The 19,892-nt window shown below is 36.7% G+C and overlaps 1 protein-coding gene across 5 annotated transcripts in view; it reads left to right on the top strand.

The window, feature by feature from the left end:
- Positions 1-19,892, top strand: part of igsf9bb (immunoglobulin superfamily, member 9Bb) — a 143,139-nt gene that overhangs the window by 111,464 nt on the left and 11,783 nt on the right. For 2 of the 5 annotated variants that reach the window (XM_051093246.1, XM_051093247.1), the window contains exons 18-20: positions 8,198-8,284; positions 13,542-15,185; positions 18,018-18,145. In XM_051093246.1, coding sequence (XP_050949203.1) covers positions 8,198-8,284; positions 13,542-15,185; positions 18,018-18,145 — 1,859 coding nt within the window. Of the gene's footprint in view, positions 1-8,197; positions 8,285-13,541; positions 15,186-16,138; positions 16,185-18,017; positions 18,146-19,892 lie in introns of those variants that run through there. The other 3 variants (XM_051093248.1, XM_051093249.1, XM_051093250.1) reach the window with 2 other exon arrangements.

Genomic DNA, 19,892 nt, shown 5'->3' on the forward strand with positions numbered 1-19,892 from the left:
TTTCAGTTTCTGTAACCAAAATAGTTAACTTAACTTAATAGTTTAACTTTTAAAAATTCTGAAATGCAATTATTTTTAAAATAATTGCATTTCAGAATTTTAGTTGGGGCCTTAATGTTCTACTTATTTCTGTATTATAGTCTAGTTGCGTAAAAATGTTTCAATCTCTCAAACCAGTTTATGGAAAATCTAAATAAAAGAATAAATATTGCCCAAAAATGTGTGTTAAATTAAAAAAAAAAAAAAAAAAAAAAAAAGAAAAGAAAAACTTACCAAGACCTCATTTATTTGATTAAAAGGACAATATTTTATTTTATTTTATTTTATTTTATTTTATTTTATTTTATTTTATTTTATTTTATTTTGTTTTATTTTTCAGTACCTGTATTATAGTCTAGTTTTGTAAAAATGTTTCAATCTCTCAAACCAGTTTATGGAAAATCCAAATCAAAGAATAAATATTGGCCAAAAAATGTGTTAAATTAAAAAAAAAAAAAAAAGCTTACCAAAACCTCATTTATTTGATTAAAAATACAGTATTTTAGTTTAGTTTAGTTTAGTTTAGTTTAGTTTATTTTTCAGTACCTGTATTATAGTCTAGTTGTGTAAAAATGTTTCAATCTCTCAAACCAGTTTATGGAAAATCCAAATCAAAAAATAAATATTGGCCAAAAAATGTGTGTTAAATTAGAAAAAAAGCTCACCAAGACTGCATTTATTTGATCAAAAATAGAGTATTTTATTTTTTTTTTTTTTTTATTTTAGTACCTGTATTACTCGAAGAATAAATATTGTCCAAAAAAGTATGTTAAATACAAAAATTAATCTCACCAAGACTGCATTTATTTGATAAAAAACAGTATTTTATTTTTTATTTTATTTCAGTACCTGTATTATAGTCTAGCTGTGTAAAATGTTTCACTCTCTTAAAGCAGTTTACTAAAAATCCAAATCAAACAATAAATATTGTCCAAAAAAGTATGTTAAATAAAAAAAAATATGCTCACCAAAACTGCATTCATTTGATCAAAAATACAGTGTTTATATTATTTATTTTTATTTTTTTCAGTACCTGTATTATAGTCTAGTTGTGTAAAAATGTTTCAATCTCTCAAACCAGTTTAAAATCCAAATCGAAGAATTGTTCTTCAGAGTAACAAATTAATTTACTCAATAAAATATTTTAGAGCTTGGCATAACTGGTAAAATGTATATTCATCTTCCTCATATGTAACCCTGGACCACAAAACTAGTTATAAGAGTCATTTTTTTTAAATTGAGATCTATACATCAACTGAAAGCCGAGATACAACTATCTGAAAATCTGGAATCTGAGGGTGCAAAACAAAAAAAAAAACAAACAAAAAAAAAAAAAATTGAGAAAATTGCCTTTAAATTTGTCAGAATGAAGTTCTTAGCAATGCATATTACTAATCTAAAATTAAGTTTTAATATATTTACGGTAGGAAATTTACAAAATATCTTCATGGAACATGATCTTTACTTAATATCCTAACGATTTTTGGCATAAAAGAAAAATCGATAATTTTGCCCAATACAATGTATTGTAAAGTGCTACTTAAGACTGGTTTTGTGTTCGCATATATCCTTCAGGTTTCCTCATATATCCAGGTCTTCCAAGATTGTGTGAATCCTGGTTCTTCAAGGGAAAAACAAACAGTTGAACAGTTGTTGAGGGGGTAAATTAAAGTATTAGTTCACTTTCAGAATAAAAATGTCCTGTTATTGTATTCACCCCCATGTCATCCAAGATGTTAATGTCTTTCTTCGGTCGCAAAGTAATTAAGGTTTTTGAGGAAAACATTCCAGGATGTTTCTCCATATAGTGGACTTCAAAGAGAGCCAATGGGTTGAAGGTCCAAATTGCAGTGTGAATGTAGCTTTAAAGGGCTCTACACAAGAAATAAGGGTCGTATTACCTAAAAATAAATAAATAAATTATATACTTTTTAACCACAAATGCTCATCTTGCACTAGCTCGACTTAACACATTAAGTAGTCACATTGGAAAGGTCACGTGTAACGTACACGGAAGAACCAACTCAGTGCTTACAAAGCGAAAGTCAAACGCCCTTTACAAAAGAAGGTAAAACAACAATGTTGGACGTTTTTTGAAGTTGGTGGAGAAAATGAGATGGAGTTTTTCGCCCTACCCTACTATTTGAAACAAAGTACACAGACAAAGAACGAACTGTACGTGACCTTTCCAACATGATTATGTAAGGTGTGAAGTTGTGCATGCGCATTGCAGAGCTAGTGCGAGATGAGCATTTGTGATTAAATAGTATATACATTTTAATGACCGTTTCACTGGACAATACCCTTATTCCTCAGCTGGGATCGTGTAGAGCCCTTTGAAGCTGCATTGAAACTGCAGTTTGGACCTTCAAAACTGCTGGTCACCACTGAAGTCCACTGTATCGAGAAAAATCCTGGAATGTTTTCCTCAAAGACCTTAATTTCTTTTCAACTGAAGAAAAAAAGACATGAACATCTTGGATGACATGGGGGTGAGTAAATTATCAGGAAATTTTTATTCTGTAAGTGAACTAATTCTTTAAATTAATAAACATTTTGATTGAATGCTGGTTTTTAAAACCTTTGTTTGCTGAGACATCCTAGTTGGCCTCATGGTTGGGAATCACTGCTTTACAGCAGATGCATTAATGTATTATCTTAATCTTACTCACTAATTCCGGGTCTCATGTGATATTTAAAGAGGTATATTTCTGAAATTAACCAACTAAATCTAATAATAAAAGCTTCACATTTTTGGCAGTTTAAAGACTTCAAATGCTCAGTTAAAAGACATTTCTGTTTTTCTATATTTTTAACAAACCTGATATTTAAAGTCTAAACAAGTACATTCTTGCCTAAAAAAAAACTCTTAAAGGTGCAGTGTGTAATATTTAACATGATCTATTGACATCTATTTTCTATTAATATTATAAACACAACTATGTTTTCAGAGGTGTATAAATATAATGAACAATTATATTTTTATTACTTTAGAATGAGCAATTTCTATCTACATACACCGCGGGTGCCCTTACATGGAAGTGACTATTTTGCGCCGCCATGTTTCTATAGTAGCCCTAAATGGACAAACCGCTGTACAGAGTATGTTTCGTCACTATGTTGTTCTTGCGAATAAAATGCTGACAAGATGAACATGTAACAGTAATATTCTCAATAACATATTGGTTTACTGAATAATTTAGTAAATATAATTCCTTAACTTACCTTTGTAAAGAAACCTCGTTCTTTGCTGTCTCAGACGACAACATCTTTGCCCTGTGTCAGTCACCGTAGCTTCTCTATGTGCAATTCGCAACCTCACCGCTAGATGCTGCTAAAATTTACACACCGCACCTTTAAAACTACATTCTGTGACACAGAAACAATATTATTTATAAAATTATAGTGGATTTAGGCATTCGCTGTGAGAAATAGCCCAAGCAGAGTGATACAAAAAGTGAAACAATTGGAGTTCTGTTATCACTAGAATATCACACTCCTCTCAGCCAATCAGATTCGAGGACCAGAAAGAACTGTTGTATAAAACAACATATTAGTGAGGAAAGATTGCTGTAGGGGTAAATAAGGTCAATTTTTGCACTGTATGTTTACCAGAAACACCATTGGCTCATTTTGCCATATGGAGTTTATCATTAACTAACTTTGTATTTAATTACTTCAAAATTCGAAATATGCTGCACATTTAACCACAACATTTGACTTTTTTTTTCAGTAAAGGGTTACTCCACTCCAAAATGAAAAGTTTGTCATTTATCACTTACCCCCATTTCGTTCCAAACCCGTAAAAGGTTTGTTTGTTTTCGGAACACAATTTAAGATATTTTGGATGAAAAATATCAGTCCCATTGACTGCCAGGTAAATACCACTGTCAGGACTCAAAAATAGTATGAAAGGCATCGTCAAAATAGCTCATCTGCCATCAGCGGTTCGATCTGAATTTTATGAAGCGACAAGAATACTTTTTGTATGCAAAGAAAATAAAAATAACGACTTTATTCAACAATTCATCTTATCTGCATCACCTGTACGCAAACAGCGTACGCAGTTCTCTGTCAGCTGCGTCATGCGGATACGCTGTTTTCGTTTGAATCAAAGTGTAAATAAGCGGAGAAAATGTATCCATAAGTATAGTATTAGTATAGTATTCCCTGTACGCTGTTTGCGTACAGGGAATACTATCCAAAATGGTGCTATGGTGATGCAGAGGAGACGAATTGTTGAATAAAGTCGTTATTTTTGTTTTCTTCGCGTACAAAAAATATTCCTGTAGCTTGGTAAAATTACGAAGCTTCCACGGGTTTGGAACGACAGGGGGGTAAGTGATTAATGACAAAATTTTCATTTTGGGGTGGAGTAACCCTTTAATTTCAAAGAAATTCTTTCTTTCTTTTCTTTGTTATTATTATTATTATTATTTTGGCCTCTTCGGTTAATTACCAATTGAGAGGTGACAGAAAAATGGGTAGGACTGGAAAACGACCTGAGCTGAATTTAGCTGAAATTTTCATTGGTGCCTTACAGCATTCATTAAAGGCCTATTTTTCTGTAACTGATTTTGTGTTTCATGGCTGTTAATGAGCAATTTGAGACATGAGTGTTTTGCAGTGAGATTTAGATAATTATTAGTTATTGTAGGAAAAAAATGCTGCTTATGTATTCCTGCTTGATATATTGACTGTGGTGTTGACCTGCCTATGAAAATTCATGGTTTTTGATGACTCTTACTACCCTGGTAATGAAAGCACTGTAGTCTTGGGTTCAGGTTCATCCTCATAGTACACTGATTCAAAGTGACCTGCTGCTTTTGAGTTCCCATGGCAACAATCAGACACTGAAAAGAGTGTGTAAAACATGCTGGTACAGTACAAGCACTGTAAAAGATATGCAACATCTGTGCAACATGTGATTTGAAGTGCATAGGTATGATAAAAGTGTTTTTTTTTTTTCATAAAAGACATTCAATTTATTGGTGAAGATGAATAATAATCATGCATTGTGCAATAACAGAGTCCTCTCTGACCAAAAAGCCCTCACAGGATACTATAGTTCACCCGAAAGTGGTTCTTATGTGTCTCAAAACTGATAGATACTGTATGTGCATATTTCATTCGCTCAAATAAGGTTTTAGAGCTATGGTGGGGGAGAAATTTTTCTGTCAGTATTAAGTTTAAACTGCTTATGAGCACATGAATATTTAAAGCATTGAGGGTTTTATGATTAGTTGTTTTTTGCTTAACATCAGGCAGTATTTCATAACCCTCCATTAAAAGCGGTTCTAATCGCCTTTCAAAATTACTAGTGAGACATTTAGCTAAACCCAGTGTCAAGACCTTTTTTTTTTTTTTTTTTTTTTAAAAAAAAAAAAAAAAAAAAGATAATCCAGAGTTAATGTAGTTTGAAAAGCCCAGATGACAGAACTCTTTTTGGGTGAACTTTGGGTGATAACAACAATATCTATGAATTCTCTACCATGGTAAATGAGCATGCTGTTTTGTCTCTGCTTCCGAGAATGCCTGTTATAATGCTTTCATATTTTTATTTTGCATTTACCATGGTATCATAACACAGTACTGAAGAGCAGGGAGTTTCTTCTCCGGTATACCACTGCAACAAACTCATCTTAACTTATATTTTACACTAACTCTGTTGTTTGTCTTTCTTCCCAGTGCTAATAACAGTGGACATCGGTGACTAGGATTTTCTTATTTATACATTCAGTAGTATTCCTTCATATTATTTCTACATAATCTAGTATTTTAAGTATTATCCTATCACAGTATTACAAACCTCTTAAATCAAGCAAGAAGAAGCTATTTTACTTTACTGATGTCCTTTAATGCTTCAGAAACACAAATGATAAGATTTAAGTGTCTAGAAAGCATATAACACTGCTGCTCTATAATAATACATTTAGACTAGTGAAGTCTCAGATATTACATTTATAGTACTTGATCCTCCTACATGCATCTTTCAGTAGTCTACAGCTAAGTGGGTTAGCTCTGGTATGATGGCAGCTGTGACATTTAAAGGGATAGTTCCACTGAAAAATTAAAATTCTGTCATTAATTACTCACCCTCATGTCATTCCAAACCTGTAAGACCTTTTCTCATCTTCGGAACACAAATTAGGATATTTTTGTTTTTTCTTCTAGATTCATAAAATTCAGGTTGAACCACTGATGTCACATGGACTGTTTTAACAATGTCCTTACTACCTTTCTGGGACTTGAATGTGGCATTGCTGTCTATGCAGGGTCAGAAAGCTCTCCGATTTCATCAAAAATATCTTAATTTGTGTTCCGAAGATGAACGAAGGTCTTGCGGGTTTGGAATGACATGATGGTGAGTAATTAATAACAGAATTGTCATTTTTGGGTGAACTGTCCCTTTAAAAACATGCTGCTATCGCACCTCACTTTATTTCATGATATACTGGGATATGGTTTCTTTGTGGTAGTGCGGTATTATTGAATTTATTTTTACACTACTGCTTTTATCTGCAGTATTATTATGGCATCAAGTGTTCTTTATTCACAAAATATACTTTGAGTTATTGTACTTCTTTTTACATAGGCTTCTGCTTTGCAAAATTATACAGTGGAGGCAAAAGTCTGATTTTACACTGAAAATCTGATATTCAGTGTCAGCAAAGAAAGACAGAAAGTTTAAAAAAGAAAAGTTTGGGGATTTTGAAAATACAAAGTAAAGAAATGTTAATGCCAAATAAATAAGAAATACTAAACATTCTATACTATTCCAATGTCACTATTTTAAATTAAATAAGCACACTTATTTAATGATGATTATAGTAATTAGTGCTGTGAATGGATTTAAAAAAAATTTAAATTAATTGCAATTAATTGTGAATAATCCCACCTAACATTAAAGTTTTTCACATTCAATCTTCAAATTAATATAGAAACAACATAAAGACAATATATTTTTAATAATATATATATATTTTTTGACTGAAGGTGAGTATCACTGATATACTGATATTACTGATGTCTCCAAAAAAAAATATTTCCCTAATATTTAATCATTGACTATAGCCATTCAACACAATATTATTGAAAGCTCAATTTTAACAACATTTATTACATTTTCAAAAATAACAACTACAAGGACAAATCCTTGAAGCTACAAAAGATTTCCTCTTTTTTTCTTGTGTTCTTTGATTATAAGGCATTACAGCAGCTGGGTTATTAGCTTATTTGGCTGCTACTACTTTAAGAGCTGCCGCTGCTGAACGTGACGCAGATCTGACACGCATGCTCATAGTTTCATTCATAGTTTAATATGAAATGATACAGGCTACAATGCGCGTTTCTGTGTGCAGTTGAAGTGTCCGTGCTACAAGCACAGTATAACTGCTGTCAGAAGAGGAAAATTTGTGTTTACTGGTGCATAGCCTGACAATATCTCATCTGACTGCTCCCTCGTCACCTGTACCTTTCCCGCATTAGTTTGATTAGCGCATGGCGCTAAAGTGGAATGTGCGACTGAAAAGTCTCCCATTTGATGTAGTCATGCGACTAAATAAGCTCACTTCTTGTCAAGAAAAAAGAGAGACAAGCAGCAGTTGTGAGTGGGGTGGCCAACCCTAGCTCCGCCCCTGCATTAACTGAGTTGGACAAATATATTGGACAAATTATTCGCCTGCGTTAACACGCTAGTTTTGACAGCACTAATACAAACATTTGAAGTAATCTTTAAATCAGCATTTTAAATAAAAATGTTCAAATTGCAAACCTGAAGCATTTAGTCTCAGATCTTTGCGCTCCACTGTATATCAGCTGATTTTGCTAGGAATTTCGAATAAACCACTGAATGTCTGCTGGTATATCAAAACAAGAAGACTGCATGGATCCAAGCTGGCCTTGACATCCCTGCATGCACAGGCCCTAAAACGAGTGAAAGATGATTAACTCTGTCATTTAATAAATGAACAATCCAGTGCCCTTGATCATTATCGTTTCTTATGTCCTCAAGCTTTCCCGGTTTTACTTCACTTCATGTCACTGTTTTGTTCTCCTGCTATGTTGGTTGTATGGAAAGCAGCCTCATTGATGGCCAACATGACCCCTCCCCTCCCCGTCCCTATCCCTCCCATCTCTATTGTGTTTCCTGCCGCAGGAGTCCTCTTACCCCTCTGCCTGGCATAGAACCTTACTGGGAAGGGCAGGAGAGGAGCAGCTACAGGCCTCCGCCCGCCAGTCCTCTGTGAGTGCCTGCACCTTGTTCAGCAGTGTGCACTGCCTTATGTCGCATGCGTCCCATGTGCGCTGCTGGGCACGGTTGTTTTGGCAGGCTGTGAACCCATGCGCTATACACACAAGAGACCCAAATCTTAAGACTTTTTACTCGCCTTTTGGCACCCTGCCTGATTTACACATTTAAAGGTGCTTTCTGGGTTATTTTCAACTTAATTTCTTAATTGTTGTGTGGGAATGTTTATATAAAAACATTTAAATTAATATGCCTACACTACCAGTCAAAAGTTTTGAACAGTAAGATTTTTAATGTTTTTTAAAGAAGTCTCTTCTGTTCACCAAGCCTGCATTTATTTGATCCAAATAATAATACAGTACAAATATTTTTTAAGTATTTTTACTATTTAAAGTGTTTTCTATTTGAATATATTTTAAAGTGTAATTTATTCCTGTAATCAAAGCTACATTTTCAGCATCATTACTCGAGTCTTCAGTGTCACATGATCCTTCAGAAATCACTCTGATATTAAGAGTTTCTGCGGTTACAAACAGTTTCTATTTCAGATAAATGCTGTTCTTCTGAACTTTCTATTCATCAAAGAAACCTGAAAAAATCTGCTCAGCTGTTTTCAACATAATAATAATAATAATAAATGTTTTTTGGGCAGCAAATCAGAATATTAGAATGATTTCTGAAAGATCATGTGAATGGAGTAATGATACTTTGAAATCACAGGAATAATTGCATTTTAAAATACATTCAAATAGAAAACAGTTATTTTAAATATTAAGAATATTTGAATTCTGAGAAAAAGTATGTAAACCCTTTGGAAACCCATTGGTTTCTGCATTAATTGATCATACATTTCATCTGTCATGTCATTCTATTGCTACCTAATGCAGAAAACCAACCAATTCCTATGGGTTTACATATTTTTTTCCCACCACTGTATTATATCCAACTTTGTTTACGTACATTACAGTACATTCAGACAAAGAAATATATACTACTGTATATAGCAAATCTCAAATGCCTCTAATGCTAAATGTGACTGTAAGGCATTAAGATATTACAATATTATAAACTTTACAGTTTTCTGTAAAGCTGATTTGAAACAGTGAGTGTTGTAAAAAGCACTGTGTACATTAGTTTTGTATATATTCATATATATCCTCTATGGTATACATTATGGTATAGGCTTCCATTATAAGCATATTATTTACCTGTTCCGTTTATAAATGAAGGGACTACCAGAACTTGCAGTCCACAGACTCTAGGTTGTAAATATCCCAGTGTGCACATTTAATTTGATTACAGCCTCAGTTTGATTTCATGTGTCCTGCAGAGGGCGACATAGCACCTTTAATTTGATTATAAAGCTGTAGATTAAGAGCTGTGGAATCCTGGTCGCAGAACTGGGTCAAGTTTGTCATGAATGCTTTTCAGAACACTAGCTTTTATATGAAATTAGGCAAGCAACCACCCTTTCAATCATATTTAGCCTTTTATTGAAATTTCGAACAAATATTTCACACACAATCATCCCTGAATCAAATTTAATACAGCTCCCCAAACTCTCACCAAGTCATCCATTACATAGCTGGACCTTGTATAAGGGTGGATGTGAGTTTTGGTTGTGTTGGGATGCAGTCACATTTCTATTTAGTTGAGCCACTCAGTTCTTCTACTCCTGATGGGTCTCTCTGGGTGAGCTGCTACTTTTCCTCCCTGTCTGCCAAATATTTTTTTTCCTCCACAGGTCCACATTTTCAAAAGTATCCTATCTCTCTATCTCTCTATCTATCTATCTATCTATCTATCTATCTATCTATCTATCTATCTGTCTATCTATCTATCTGTCTGTCTGTCTGTCTATCTATCTATCTACAGTTGAAGTCAAATGTTTACATACACCTTGCAAAATCTGCAAAATGTTAATTGTTTTACCAAAATAAGAGGGATCATACAAAATGCATGTTATTTTTTATTTACTACAGACCGGAATAAGATATTTCACATATAAGATGTTTACATATAGTCCACAAGAGAAAATAATTAAAATTATAAAAATGACCCTGTTCAAAAGTTTACATACACTTGATTCTTAATGCTCTGTTGTTACCTGGATGATCCACAGTTGTGTTTTTTTGTTTAGAGATAGTTGTTCATGAGTCACTGTTCTTCAGAAAATCCTTCAGGTCCCACAAATTATTTGGTTTTTCAGCATTTTTATGTATTTGAACCCTTTCCAACAATGACTATGATTTTGAGATTTATCTTTTCACACTGAGGACAACTGAGGGACTCATATGCAATTATTAAAGAAGGTTAAAACGCTCACTGATGCTTCAGAAGGAAAAAACTATGCATTAATATTTTTACAATTTGAAGATCAGGGTAAATGTAACTTATTTTGTCATGTAAGTATCTTCTGTAGCTTCTGAAGGGCAGTACAAAATGAAAAAAATGTGATATTTAGGCAAAAACTGTTTAAACGTTTACACCCCTGGCTCTTAATGCATCGCATTTCCTTCTGAAGCATCAGTGAGCGTTTGAACGTGTGAAGCATTCAAATACACAAAAATGTTGAAAAACCAAAGAATTTGTGGGACCTGAAAGATTTTTTCTGAAGGACAGCAGGCAGTTTAACTGTTCAGGACTAACAAGGAACTCAGGAACAACTGTAACTAAACAAAAAACTCATCTTTAGGTAACAACACAGTATTAAGAATCAAGAGTATGTAAACTTTTGAATGGGGGCATTTTAAAAAATTTAACTATTTATTTTCTCTTGTGGACTATATGTAAACATCTTTTATGTGAAACATCTTATTCAGGTCAGTACTAAATAAAAAAAAAAAAAAAAAAAAAACATGCATTTTGTATGATCCTTCTTATTTTGGTAAATTAATTAACATTTTGCAGATTCTGCAAGGTGTAAACTTTTGACTTTAACTGTATCTGTTTGTCTATCTGTCTGCCAATCTTTCATGTATTTATAACGTATATGGTAAACACACTACCAATGTCACATTTTATTTAAATTCTGATGTATATATACTATTTAATACCGTCAGTTTTCTGTATTCTACATAACATTAAGCACTGCATGTGAACTTTTGTGCTTCCACACACTAAATTTACAGTACAGTTTAAATAATGTTGCACACATTAAGGCCATAGGCTGCCAAGGGCTGGCTTGCACTCTCTTTCATGTGTCTTAATCACCCCCATAATATTTGTTTCAGATTTCTCCCTCCCAAGCACCTGAACCACTGCCTATATGTCACCAACACACCCTTGCACACCAGAGGTTAACGTGAAGCAGCTGGCGTTCCTGCATTCAGATTGCTTTTTGTTCGTTATTTATTGTTTTGTTAGTGGATTTAACTTATTTGAACGGTAAACGGTGCACAATCTTGGTATATCGTGAAGCTTATGCACTTTGCTGTTATTTGTAATTGCTTTTACAGTGAATAGTAATAGTAAATTGAGCTTTTAATGAGATATGTGCCAAAAAATGTATTAACTGTGGTACTGTATTGCTTGACAATCATTCTTGAATTGTAGTCCAGAATTTTGTGAACTAAAATAGCAACAGTGTGTTTTTTGTAAGAATTTGAAGAGTCCTTATGAAGTTCCAGGAGAAATTTCCATGAAGTTTATTTTGGTGGCCTCTCTAAGGTCTGATACCATCTTTTTGTCAGCAGTCCTGAAGTCGTTATCTTTTATCACAACGTTTAGCAGGACGACAACTTGAAATGATCAGCTGATAAGGATAATTACAGTTAAAACACACACTTAATCTTTGTCGTTTTATCAATGTTTTTATCCAAAACATGTTTACTCTTGCAAAATGAAAGCACAGCCTTGTTGACAAGCCAGTTAATATCCGATCAAACCTGTCTGTGTGTTTAGTTTTCTTTTCATTCTCTTAATAGACGTGTTGTGTATTATGCCTCCAAACATTTGTGAGAACAATGGTGGGAAGTTTCTTTGGTGGGGAGTTTATTTTGCTATAGTGTGTGTATTGTGTGTTCCCTCTGCTTGGCTGGGGAAAAGCCTGCTTTATGGTGCACTGTATTGTTGCTTGGAGCAGGCATAACGTCATTGCACCTGAATGGTGGTCATCAATAGGCAGTTGCCATGGAAACCAAGCTCCGTCACCGCAGCCATTACAAGCGAAAGTGCATGGTGTAATGATTCAGCAGAAACAAAGCTTCAGCCATTACATGTATATGTGTTACTGAATAAAGTATTATGGCTTCAACATTTCCTGATTTTTCTCTCTTTTTTTCTGGGCTATCCTTGTTATTTCTCGTTGTTTGGTCATATAAATACTCTCAGTTGAATGTCTTGGAAAATGTCACCATCTATGATTAATGAGCACTCATATCTTTTTTAGATATGTGGTGTCTACCACACACATTTTACACATTTCTTGAAGAAACAATACCGTTAAAACTGAATTAGTTTTGATATTCAAACTGTGGTGACTGGAGAGTATAAGGCCTTAACAAGTATGAGTTATGACAAGATATATCCAGAAAAAAAGAGTGAAAATTACAACCAACAAACAAACTCATTGTAATCATATGTAATCATCTCTATTAGGTTTCAGGGTGCTACTTTATGAGGCCTGAAATAATCATGTAATTGTGTGTCCTAGATATTTTCAGTTTGATTTGAAGATAACTGATGTTTTTAATTTGTAAAGTAGCATAAAGATGCTAAAAAGATAAACTGGCAAAACTAAATCATAGGTTACATTTAGCTCACATGATTATGACCTTAAAGTAAACAAACCGCTTAGTTAATCATTCTGGTTAATGCTAAAAAAAGCACTAAACGCTTTTAGTTGCATTTAGTTGCACTAAACGCTTGGGGACAACTGGTTATCTTAAGAAATGTTTCAAAAGTATGTCAGCAAAGTTTCAGAAAACAGTTCATTGATTTACTAACAACGATAGCAAGCATTTCAAGTAAATAAGCAAGTTTCAGTTGGTGACGTACTTTTAAATTATACAGCTTACATCATGCTCGCCTTTCCTGTCACTTTAAGAGCTGTGAGTGTGATAAGATACTGTGAAGTACCTTGGGTGTGAGACTGTCAAAGAATCTGTTGTGGCGTATTATAAGTACATTTGAGTCACAAGTATTCCTCAACATCATATATGAGTGATATACAAGTCTTAGACGTGTTTTTACTTGGAACCTCAAATTGTCAGTATTTATTGTTCTTTCTTTTTCTTTCTGATTTTTATAGATCATCTTCTGGAAAGGTTAGTCCAGAAAGTATCCGTTCCATTGGACCTCCTTCGGAGTCCTCCGAGGATGGTTTACGAGCTAAGAAGTTTCCTCAAAGTCCTGCCAAGGAGAAGGAGCTGTCCTTATACAAGAAGACCAAGAGAGCAATAATTAGCAAGAAATATAGCGTCTCCAAGCATGAGGCGGAGGCTACCACGCCGATCGAATTGATCAGTCGTGGTCCAGATGGGCGCTTTGTCATGGAACCTTCGGATGCGGAAACTCCGGTTAAGGCACGGCGCATTGAGGGCTTCCCCTTCGTGGAGGAGTCTGACCTGTACCCTGAATTTCGTCAGTCAGATGAGGAGAATGATGATCCGGGGCCCATGCCGCCGATGATGGCTACCCTCAGACCCCATCAGATCTCCCCCATTTCTTCTAGCCAGGAGTCTTACTTGCAGCCCCCAGCCTACAGTCCCCGCTTCCAGAGGCCCATGGAAGGCATGACTATCATGGAGACGAGTCGACTCCAGGCTACAGGGCAGATTCGTGGTGCTCCTCATTTCCGAGCCTTTTCGCATGGCCAGTTCTACAGCTACTTGGGAAGTCCAGGGGAACCTGAGCCTCCGCCTCCCTTCTACATGCCAGACACCAGCCCTCTCAGCTCAGTAATGTCTTCTCCTCCTTACCACCTGGAGGGACCTTTCGGTCATCCCACCATCCCGGAGGAAATCGGTGAGGGAGAGATTCAGCATTATGCAGTCTCTGGCTACACCCTCCCCTTGGCGCACCCCTCCACCTCACGCTCTCCAGACATCTGGCAGCGACCCGATTTTACCTTTGCCACAATCGAGGGTCCTCACTTTATTTTTCCACCTCCGCACCCTTTGCATCTTCATCCGGAGCCTCCCCTTCCTCCCCCTCTTGTTCTTCCTCCTAGTGCCCTCCAGCCCTCCGCCCTTCAAGTATCTCCTTACCCTGGTATCCTGCAGCTGGAGGCCCCAAAGAGCCGCCCAGGCAAGTCTCCCAGCAAGGTCAAGCCTCAGGGCCTTCCAGCCAAGCGTTTACCTATGCAAGAGGCACAGAGTCTAGGGCAGCTAAGACACACAAGCCACGGTATGGGTGTACCGGTATTGCCTTACCCTGACCCGGTGTCTCACATGGTTGGCCCAAGCTCGTTCGGAAGCCTGGATACCCGATGGTACGAGCTTACGCCCAGGCTTAGCCCCAGGCAGCCCCGTAGGATGGAACCCAGCATGGTAGTTCTCCAGCCATCCCGCCTCTCACCTCTCACCCAGAGCCCTATTAGCTCCCACGAAGGATCACCGGAGATCGTAGTGCGCCCCAGGCCCCGTCCCAGTGTCATCCAACCCCCGATCCCTCCCGAGATGTCTGAGATCACCCTTCAACCTCCTTCTTCAGTTAGCTTCTCTAGGAGGTCCTCCCCCTCCTCCTCTCCCGCTCAAGGCCAAGGCAGCCGAAGGGCAAGTCCCAGCTTCCGATCCCACATGGCGTTTGCCACCTCAGCAGCAAGCTATCCGTCACAGTCCCCTTCACCTCCTGTAGAAAGCAGCAACATTTTTGGGCAGATGCCAACCCAGAGGAGGACTGAGGAGGAGATCCTTCCATCAGAACCCTCTCCACCCCAGTTATCAGCTTCAGGGTAGGTGCACTAGGCCTGGAGTGTGTGGACTGATAAACCATGTACCATCTGGCCTAAGTGTGACATCTTCAGGGGTCTCAGTGCAGAAATAACCAATGCTACAGCTTGCTCACATAGGCAAAATTATGTTTGCTGCTTGCCTTAAGCTGGTTTTCGTAGTGTTAGAACTCATGCTTTCATAGACACACTGCCCCAGATGCCTTGCATTATTCAAAACCATTCAAAACCATTGTCTACATAGACAAGTTGTGCTATAGTTTTCTATGCCACTAATTCTGCTTTTCATGTCAGACATCCAAATTCATTCATGAGGTCTGTGAAGCACTTTAAAGCACTTGTCTTAGACCAAAAGTCAAATGCGGTTGCGGGGTAACCGATTCCAAGTCAAGATGAATTATTTGCTTCACAGACATGGTGACAGACCTTTTAGGGCTACGTGTCTGGAGAAGTTCCATTTTAAGTTGATTTAAAATGCAATAACGAAGCCCCTAAAAAGCCTGGAATCAGAGGTACACCACCACAGGATCTCAGCCTTTCCATTCACTGTCATGCTTTACCCTGCCTTTCACCCAACAGGAGGAACCCCACATGTGCAATAAAATTGACCAGTCCCAGTCCAAACGAAGCCCACTGTTTTGACTAACTCCAGGCTTTTTAGGACGACTCTCAGAAAGTATGATGTGGAGGCTGAGGTTGGTGTGTCCAGGGCTCTTCTCCTGTTCCAAAGTAACCTGACCGCATGATTGCCTTTTCCACACTCCCCCCCTCTCTCCTGCCTCCTGTCACCCAGGTCACCCCAGCTCTGACTGCCAGGGGGAGGCTTGTTGGGCGAATCGCGTTGCAGGGACTGTCTGCTCTCATCTGTTGCAATGTCGCCATCATCTTAAATAGGGCATTTGGTCATTCTTGATGACTCTTTGAGTCTTACCTGCTTTGTTTTTGATTGATCTCAGCTATCTGGGCAGCGTTGTTGTGACCAGGTCCTCTACACCGCAATAGGTAAGGGTTGGATCCATGTCTGAAAGGGGGGGGGCAGCAGGTGGGGCTTTTATTCACCTCGTCCTTTAAAGGGGAATACAAGTCTTTGGTTCTTGCTTTCCTTTCCGTTTATTACCAAGTTTACTTTATATTTTTTTTTCAGATAGCCACATATTTTAGTTCTGCAGTCTTGAATCCTATATGCATTCTGGTCTTAGTATGCATATGTACATTTCCCAGTTATTGATTAGAAAACCCAGCACATTTCATTTAGTCAACACAACCTCATGCTTGAGACGCAATAAAAAAAATCTCAAGAACAAAGCTTTAATACTGATTCCATTGAGAAAGTCCTCATGGTTTGATTAATGGTCTGTTTTTTAAAATATATGTGCTTTTAAATGAAGGTTTATATTAAATGACAGCACAAACACTACTTGCAGTGCCTGGGAATTTGAACTCAACCTGGATCAAGGTAACCATTTGTTAGGGACCGTCTCAAGCAGGAGTTGCATGTTATACCTCATTCTAGGTAGGTGCTTTTTATTGCTTGAAACCAATTCAAGTGATTCAAAAACCATGAGCCTTGTACAGACGCCTCGTATTTTTATTGTAGAATCACGACTGACCTAGTCTACACGCAGCGTATGCATAAAACTGCAATTGTTTTGTGTAAGTTTGGACTGCAGAACACATTTCACAATCATGCGAAGCAAGTTTTCTTCCAAAACAGTTCCTGCACTTCCTTTACAATGGGGAAAGTACTATTGGCACTTGAAAATGCTCCTTTTTAAGTTGTGGCTTTCACCCGACGAAGTGCTTTTCCAGAGTATTCCCCTTTAAAGTTCTGTTCCATGTGCAAATTGCCATGCATGCCATTGCTAAATATTGCTCTTCAGTTGAAAAACCAACAAATATCTGATTAAATTCTTGTTACATTTGTTGTCCAAGTGCTTTGTTTTATTTTTCATTATGTGACTGTTCCCAAGTAGCCATTTTCCCCTCCCGCCATCTCTCCCCCTGTCAGCATGGTGAAGCCCATTGTAGACAGTATTCATGTCTATGAGCACATTTCTGACAATGCTTTGTCGCTGAGCTGTGATTTTCCCCCTCTACTAATGGCCTTTAATTTCTCTCGGCAGCCTCGGCAGAAGGACGGCCCCTCTATAATGCTATTTCTGTTATTTTATTGTGCCTCGTGAGAGCTGTGTGTGCGTGAGTGTGTGCGGGCAGAGTATGCGGGCTGCCGGTTTAAGTGCCTCCATACTGTATTTGGATGGGAAGACTGTACATGCATTTATAAGTCAAATTTTAAAGTACTTTACCATTACAGTATTATTCTAATATGTATATAAATATGCACACCCATTGTAATTACCCCAATCTATGTAATGATTTCTCAAAATTTCTCTTTAAACAGATACGTAATGTTGCCATATTGAGGTATTGTATACATTTTAAAACAAAATTCATTTTCTAATAATATATGATAAATTCTATAAATTTTTGCCTTACTGTTTCTTTAAGCTTGACATTTTTTTTACGTTTAAATGTTGATTTGAGCTCTAATCCAAAATGTAATTTTGGACGGGAAATATTTGAGCAACTTTAAGTATACCTATCTTTCCACTCAAATAAATGTTGTGCATCATACTTATCATGCTAAACTGGACCATGCCTGGTTCAGATCATTTGATTCATGGGTAATCTGAGTTGCCTGTAGGCCTGTACTAGCAACAGTAACTTAACCAAAGGCCATGTGATCGCTACTATGACCAGTTTAACACACATTGCGAGCCACCGCAATACTTTTCCCCTGTGTGATGGCTTTGCCTCTCTTTGCTTCCTGCACAGAAAACGTCGAGGTGCATCAAGTGGCTCTGCAGGGTCTGAGAGGATAGAAGCACTGAGATATCAACGAGTGAAAAAAGCCAAGAAAGTCGGCATCAACAATAACAACTCCAAGACCAGACGAAAGATGGGTGAGGAACAACTCACATGCTACGTTTGTACAGAAATATAATTTTTATAAACATAAGCTCTGTTTCAAATCCTAGTGAGTTGTTTTGTTGTATACTACTGTACCTTATTTGGAAGCATGCTAACTGAAATGGACTGATTTGGGTCGCTTGGGTCTATTTGGAACAGCTTTCCTGTCTATAATGCCTTAAAATGCTGTCTATGGCTCACTTAGTTTTGAAACAGAGCAATAATGTGTATTTTTATTAAGTCAACGTATTTAAGTGTGAGCATCATCTATTAAGGGAACAGGGACGTTGTTCTCACAAGTCGTTTAGAATATACAGAGTCAGTTATGCATTTTATGTTTGTAGGGCACTGAGGTGTAAGAAGGTGGTGTTGAGAGAGACTCTTCACAACAGTGCTTCTCCACGCTGAAGTGCTCTCTGCTTCCTTTAACACTGTAAAACCCTTTCCTAGAATATAAGTGGTCACTGGCACTACGGATGACGATCTGCTTTTTTAGCAAAATGATTCACTTCATTTATCCTCACTCATGATGCTTTATGCTGACATTATAACATTTCATTATCATTTAGTGTGTAGTGTGTTAAAATTATAATATAAAATTGATTTCTTTTTGCTGGCGTGCAACAAATGTTTATCGTAAGATGACGTAATGTATTCTGTATTTTCTTTAACGTTGTGTAATTTTGTTTGTGGTTAAGGTTAGAGACATAAGCCTTTTACCAAGATGGTAAAAGACAGATTAATTTGCAGCAAAATATTATAGATTATATATTATAGATGCAAATAGCGATAGATGCTATTTACACTAAGTAGGTGCATTTCAATGACAGTTTTGCTCAAAACTTTTGCGATATTTTATAATTGTTGATAAAAAACTATTGCGAAGTGACGCAGTTTCCATTAACCAATGTTATGTGACTAAATGTATTTTTTTTCTCTCGCGATAAGTCATGATGACTAATTAGTAGGTTTATGTATATCACAGCCACTGCACTAGTCATAATTTTCAATCTAAGGGTAACGTAGACTAGTATCTTTAGCAAAGCAGCGTGGAGAGGCACTTCTGGGGCGTTTCTGAAACGTGTTGTGGCGTGGCTAGTATAAACACAAGCATTGACTTGAGTGGCTGCGATCTGCTCCGGCGGAGCCATAATGCGCTGCAGACGTGTGCAGTGTAAATAAGGGGTTATTCAAGAATAATGGTGAGGAAAGCCCCTTGTATTAGTGAGTGGCCATGTATGAGGTGATTCTTGGAGGTTATAGTAGATTAAAGAATGATCATGTGACTTAAGTTTGCCAAGTGAGCTGTAAATGCGGAAAAACTGTTTCCGTTGTAGTTTTGCAAAATAATCCTTTTTCAAATTGCTTTTTTTGCGATATATGGACGTTTTTGTGAAATTGAGTGTGTTTCCTTTGGGCGTATTTTCAATTTGGTATTTCAATTTGCTTAATTTAAAGGGTAATGGAAACAGCTACAGAAAATAACATTTTCTTATCAATAGATGCTATTTACACTGAGCGTCAATAGTAATGGATTCTATTTACACCAAGTGAAAACAGTAGTTTTTTTTCGATAATATTAGTTAGATGCTATTTAAACTACTTAGTGCAAATAGTGGCAGATAAAACAGTGTGCAGTAATAACATATTAAGTGTTAATTATCATTTTTATTAAAATTATTAAGTGGATGCCATCATATTGGGACAATATAGCCCTCTCTACACCTACCCCCAACCCTA

The sequence above is a fragment of the Labeo rohita genome, chromosome 21 (genome assembly GCF_022985175.1).
Source record: "Labeo rohita strain BAU-BD-2019 chromosome 21, IGBB_LRoh.1.0, whole genome shotgun sequence".
Taxonomy (NCBI): Eukaryota; Metazoa; Chordata; class Actinopteri; order Cypriniformes; family Cyprinidae; genus Labeo; species Labeo rohita.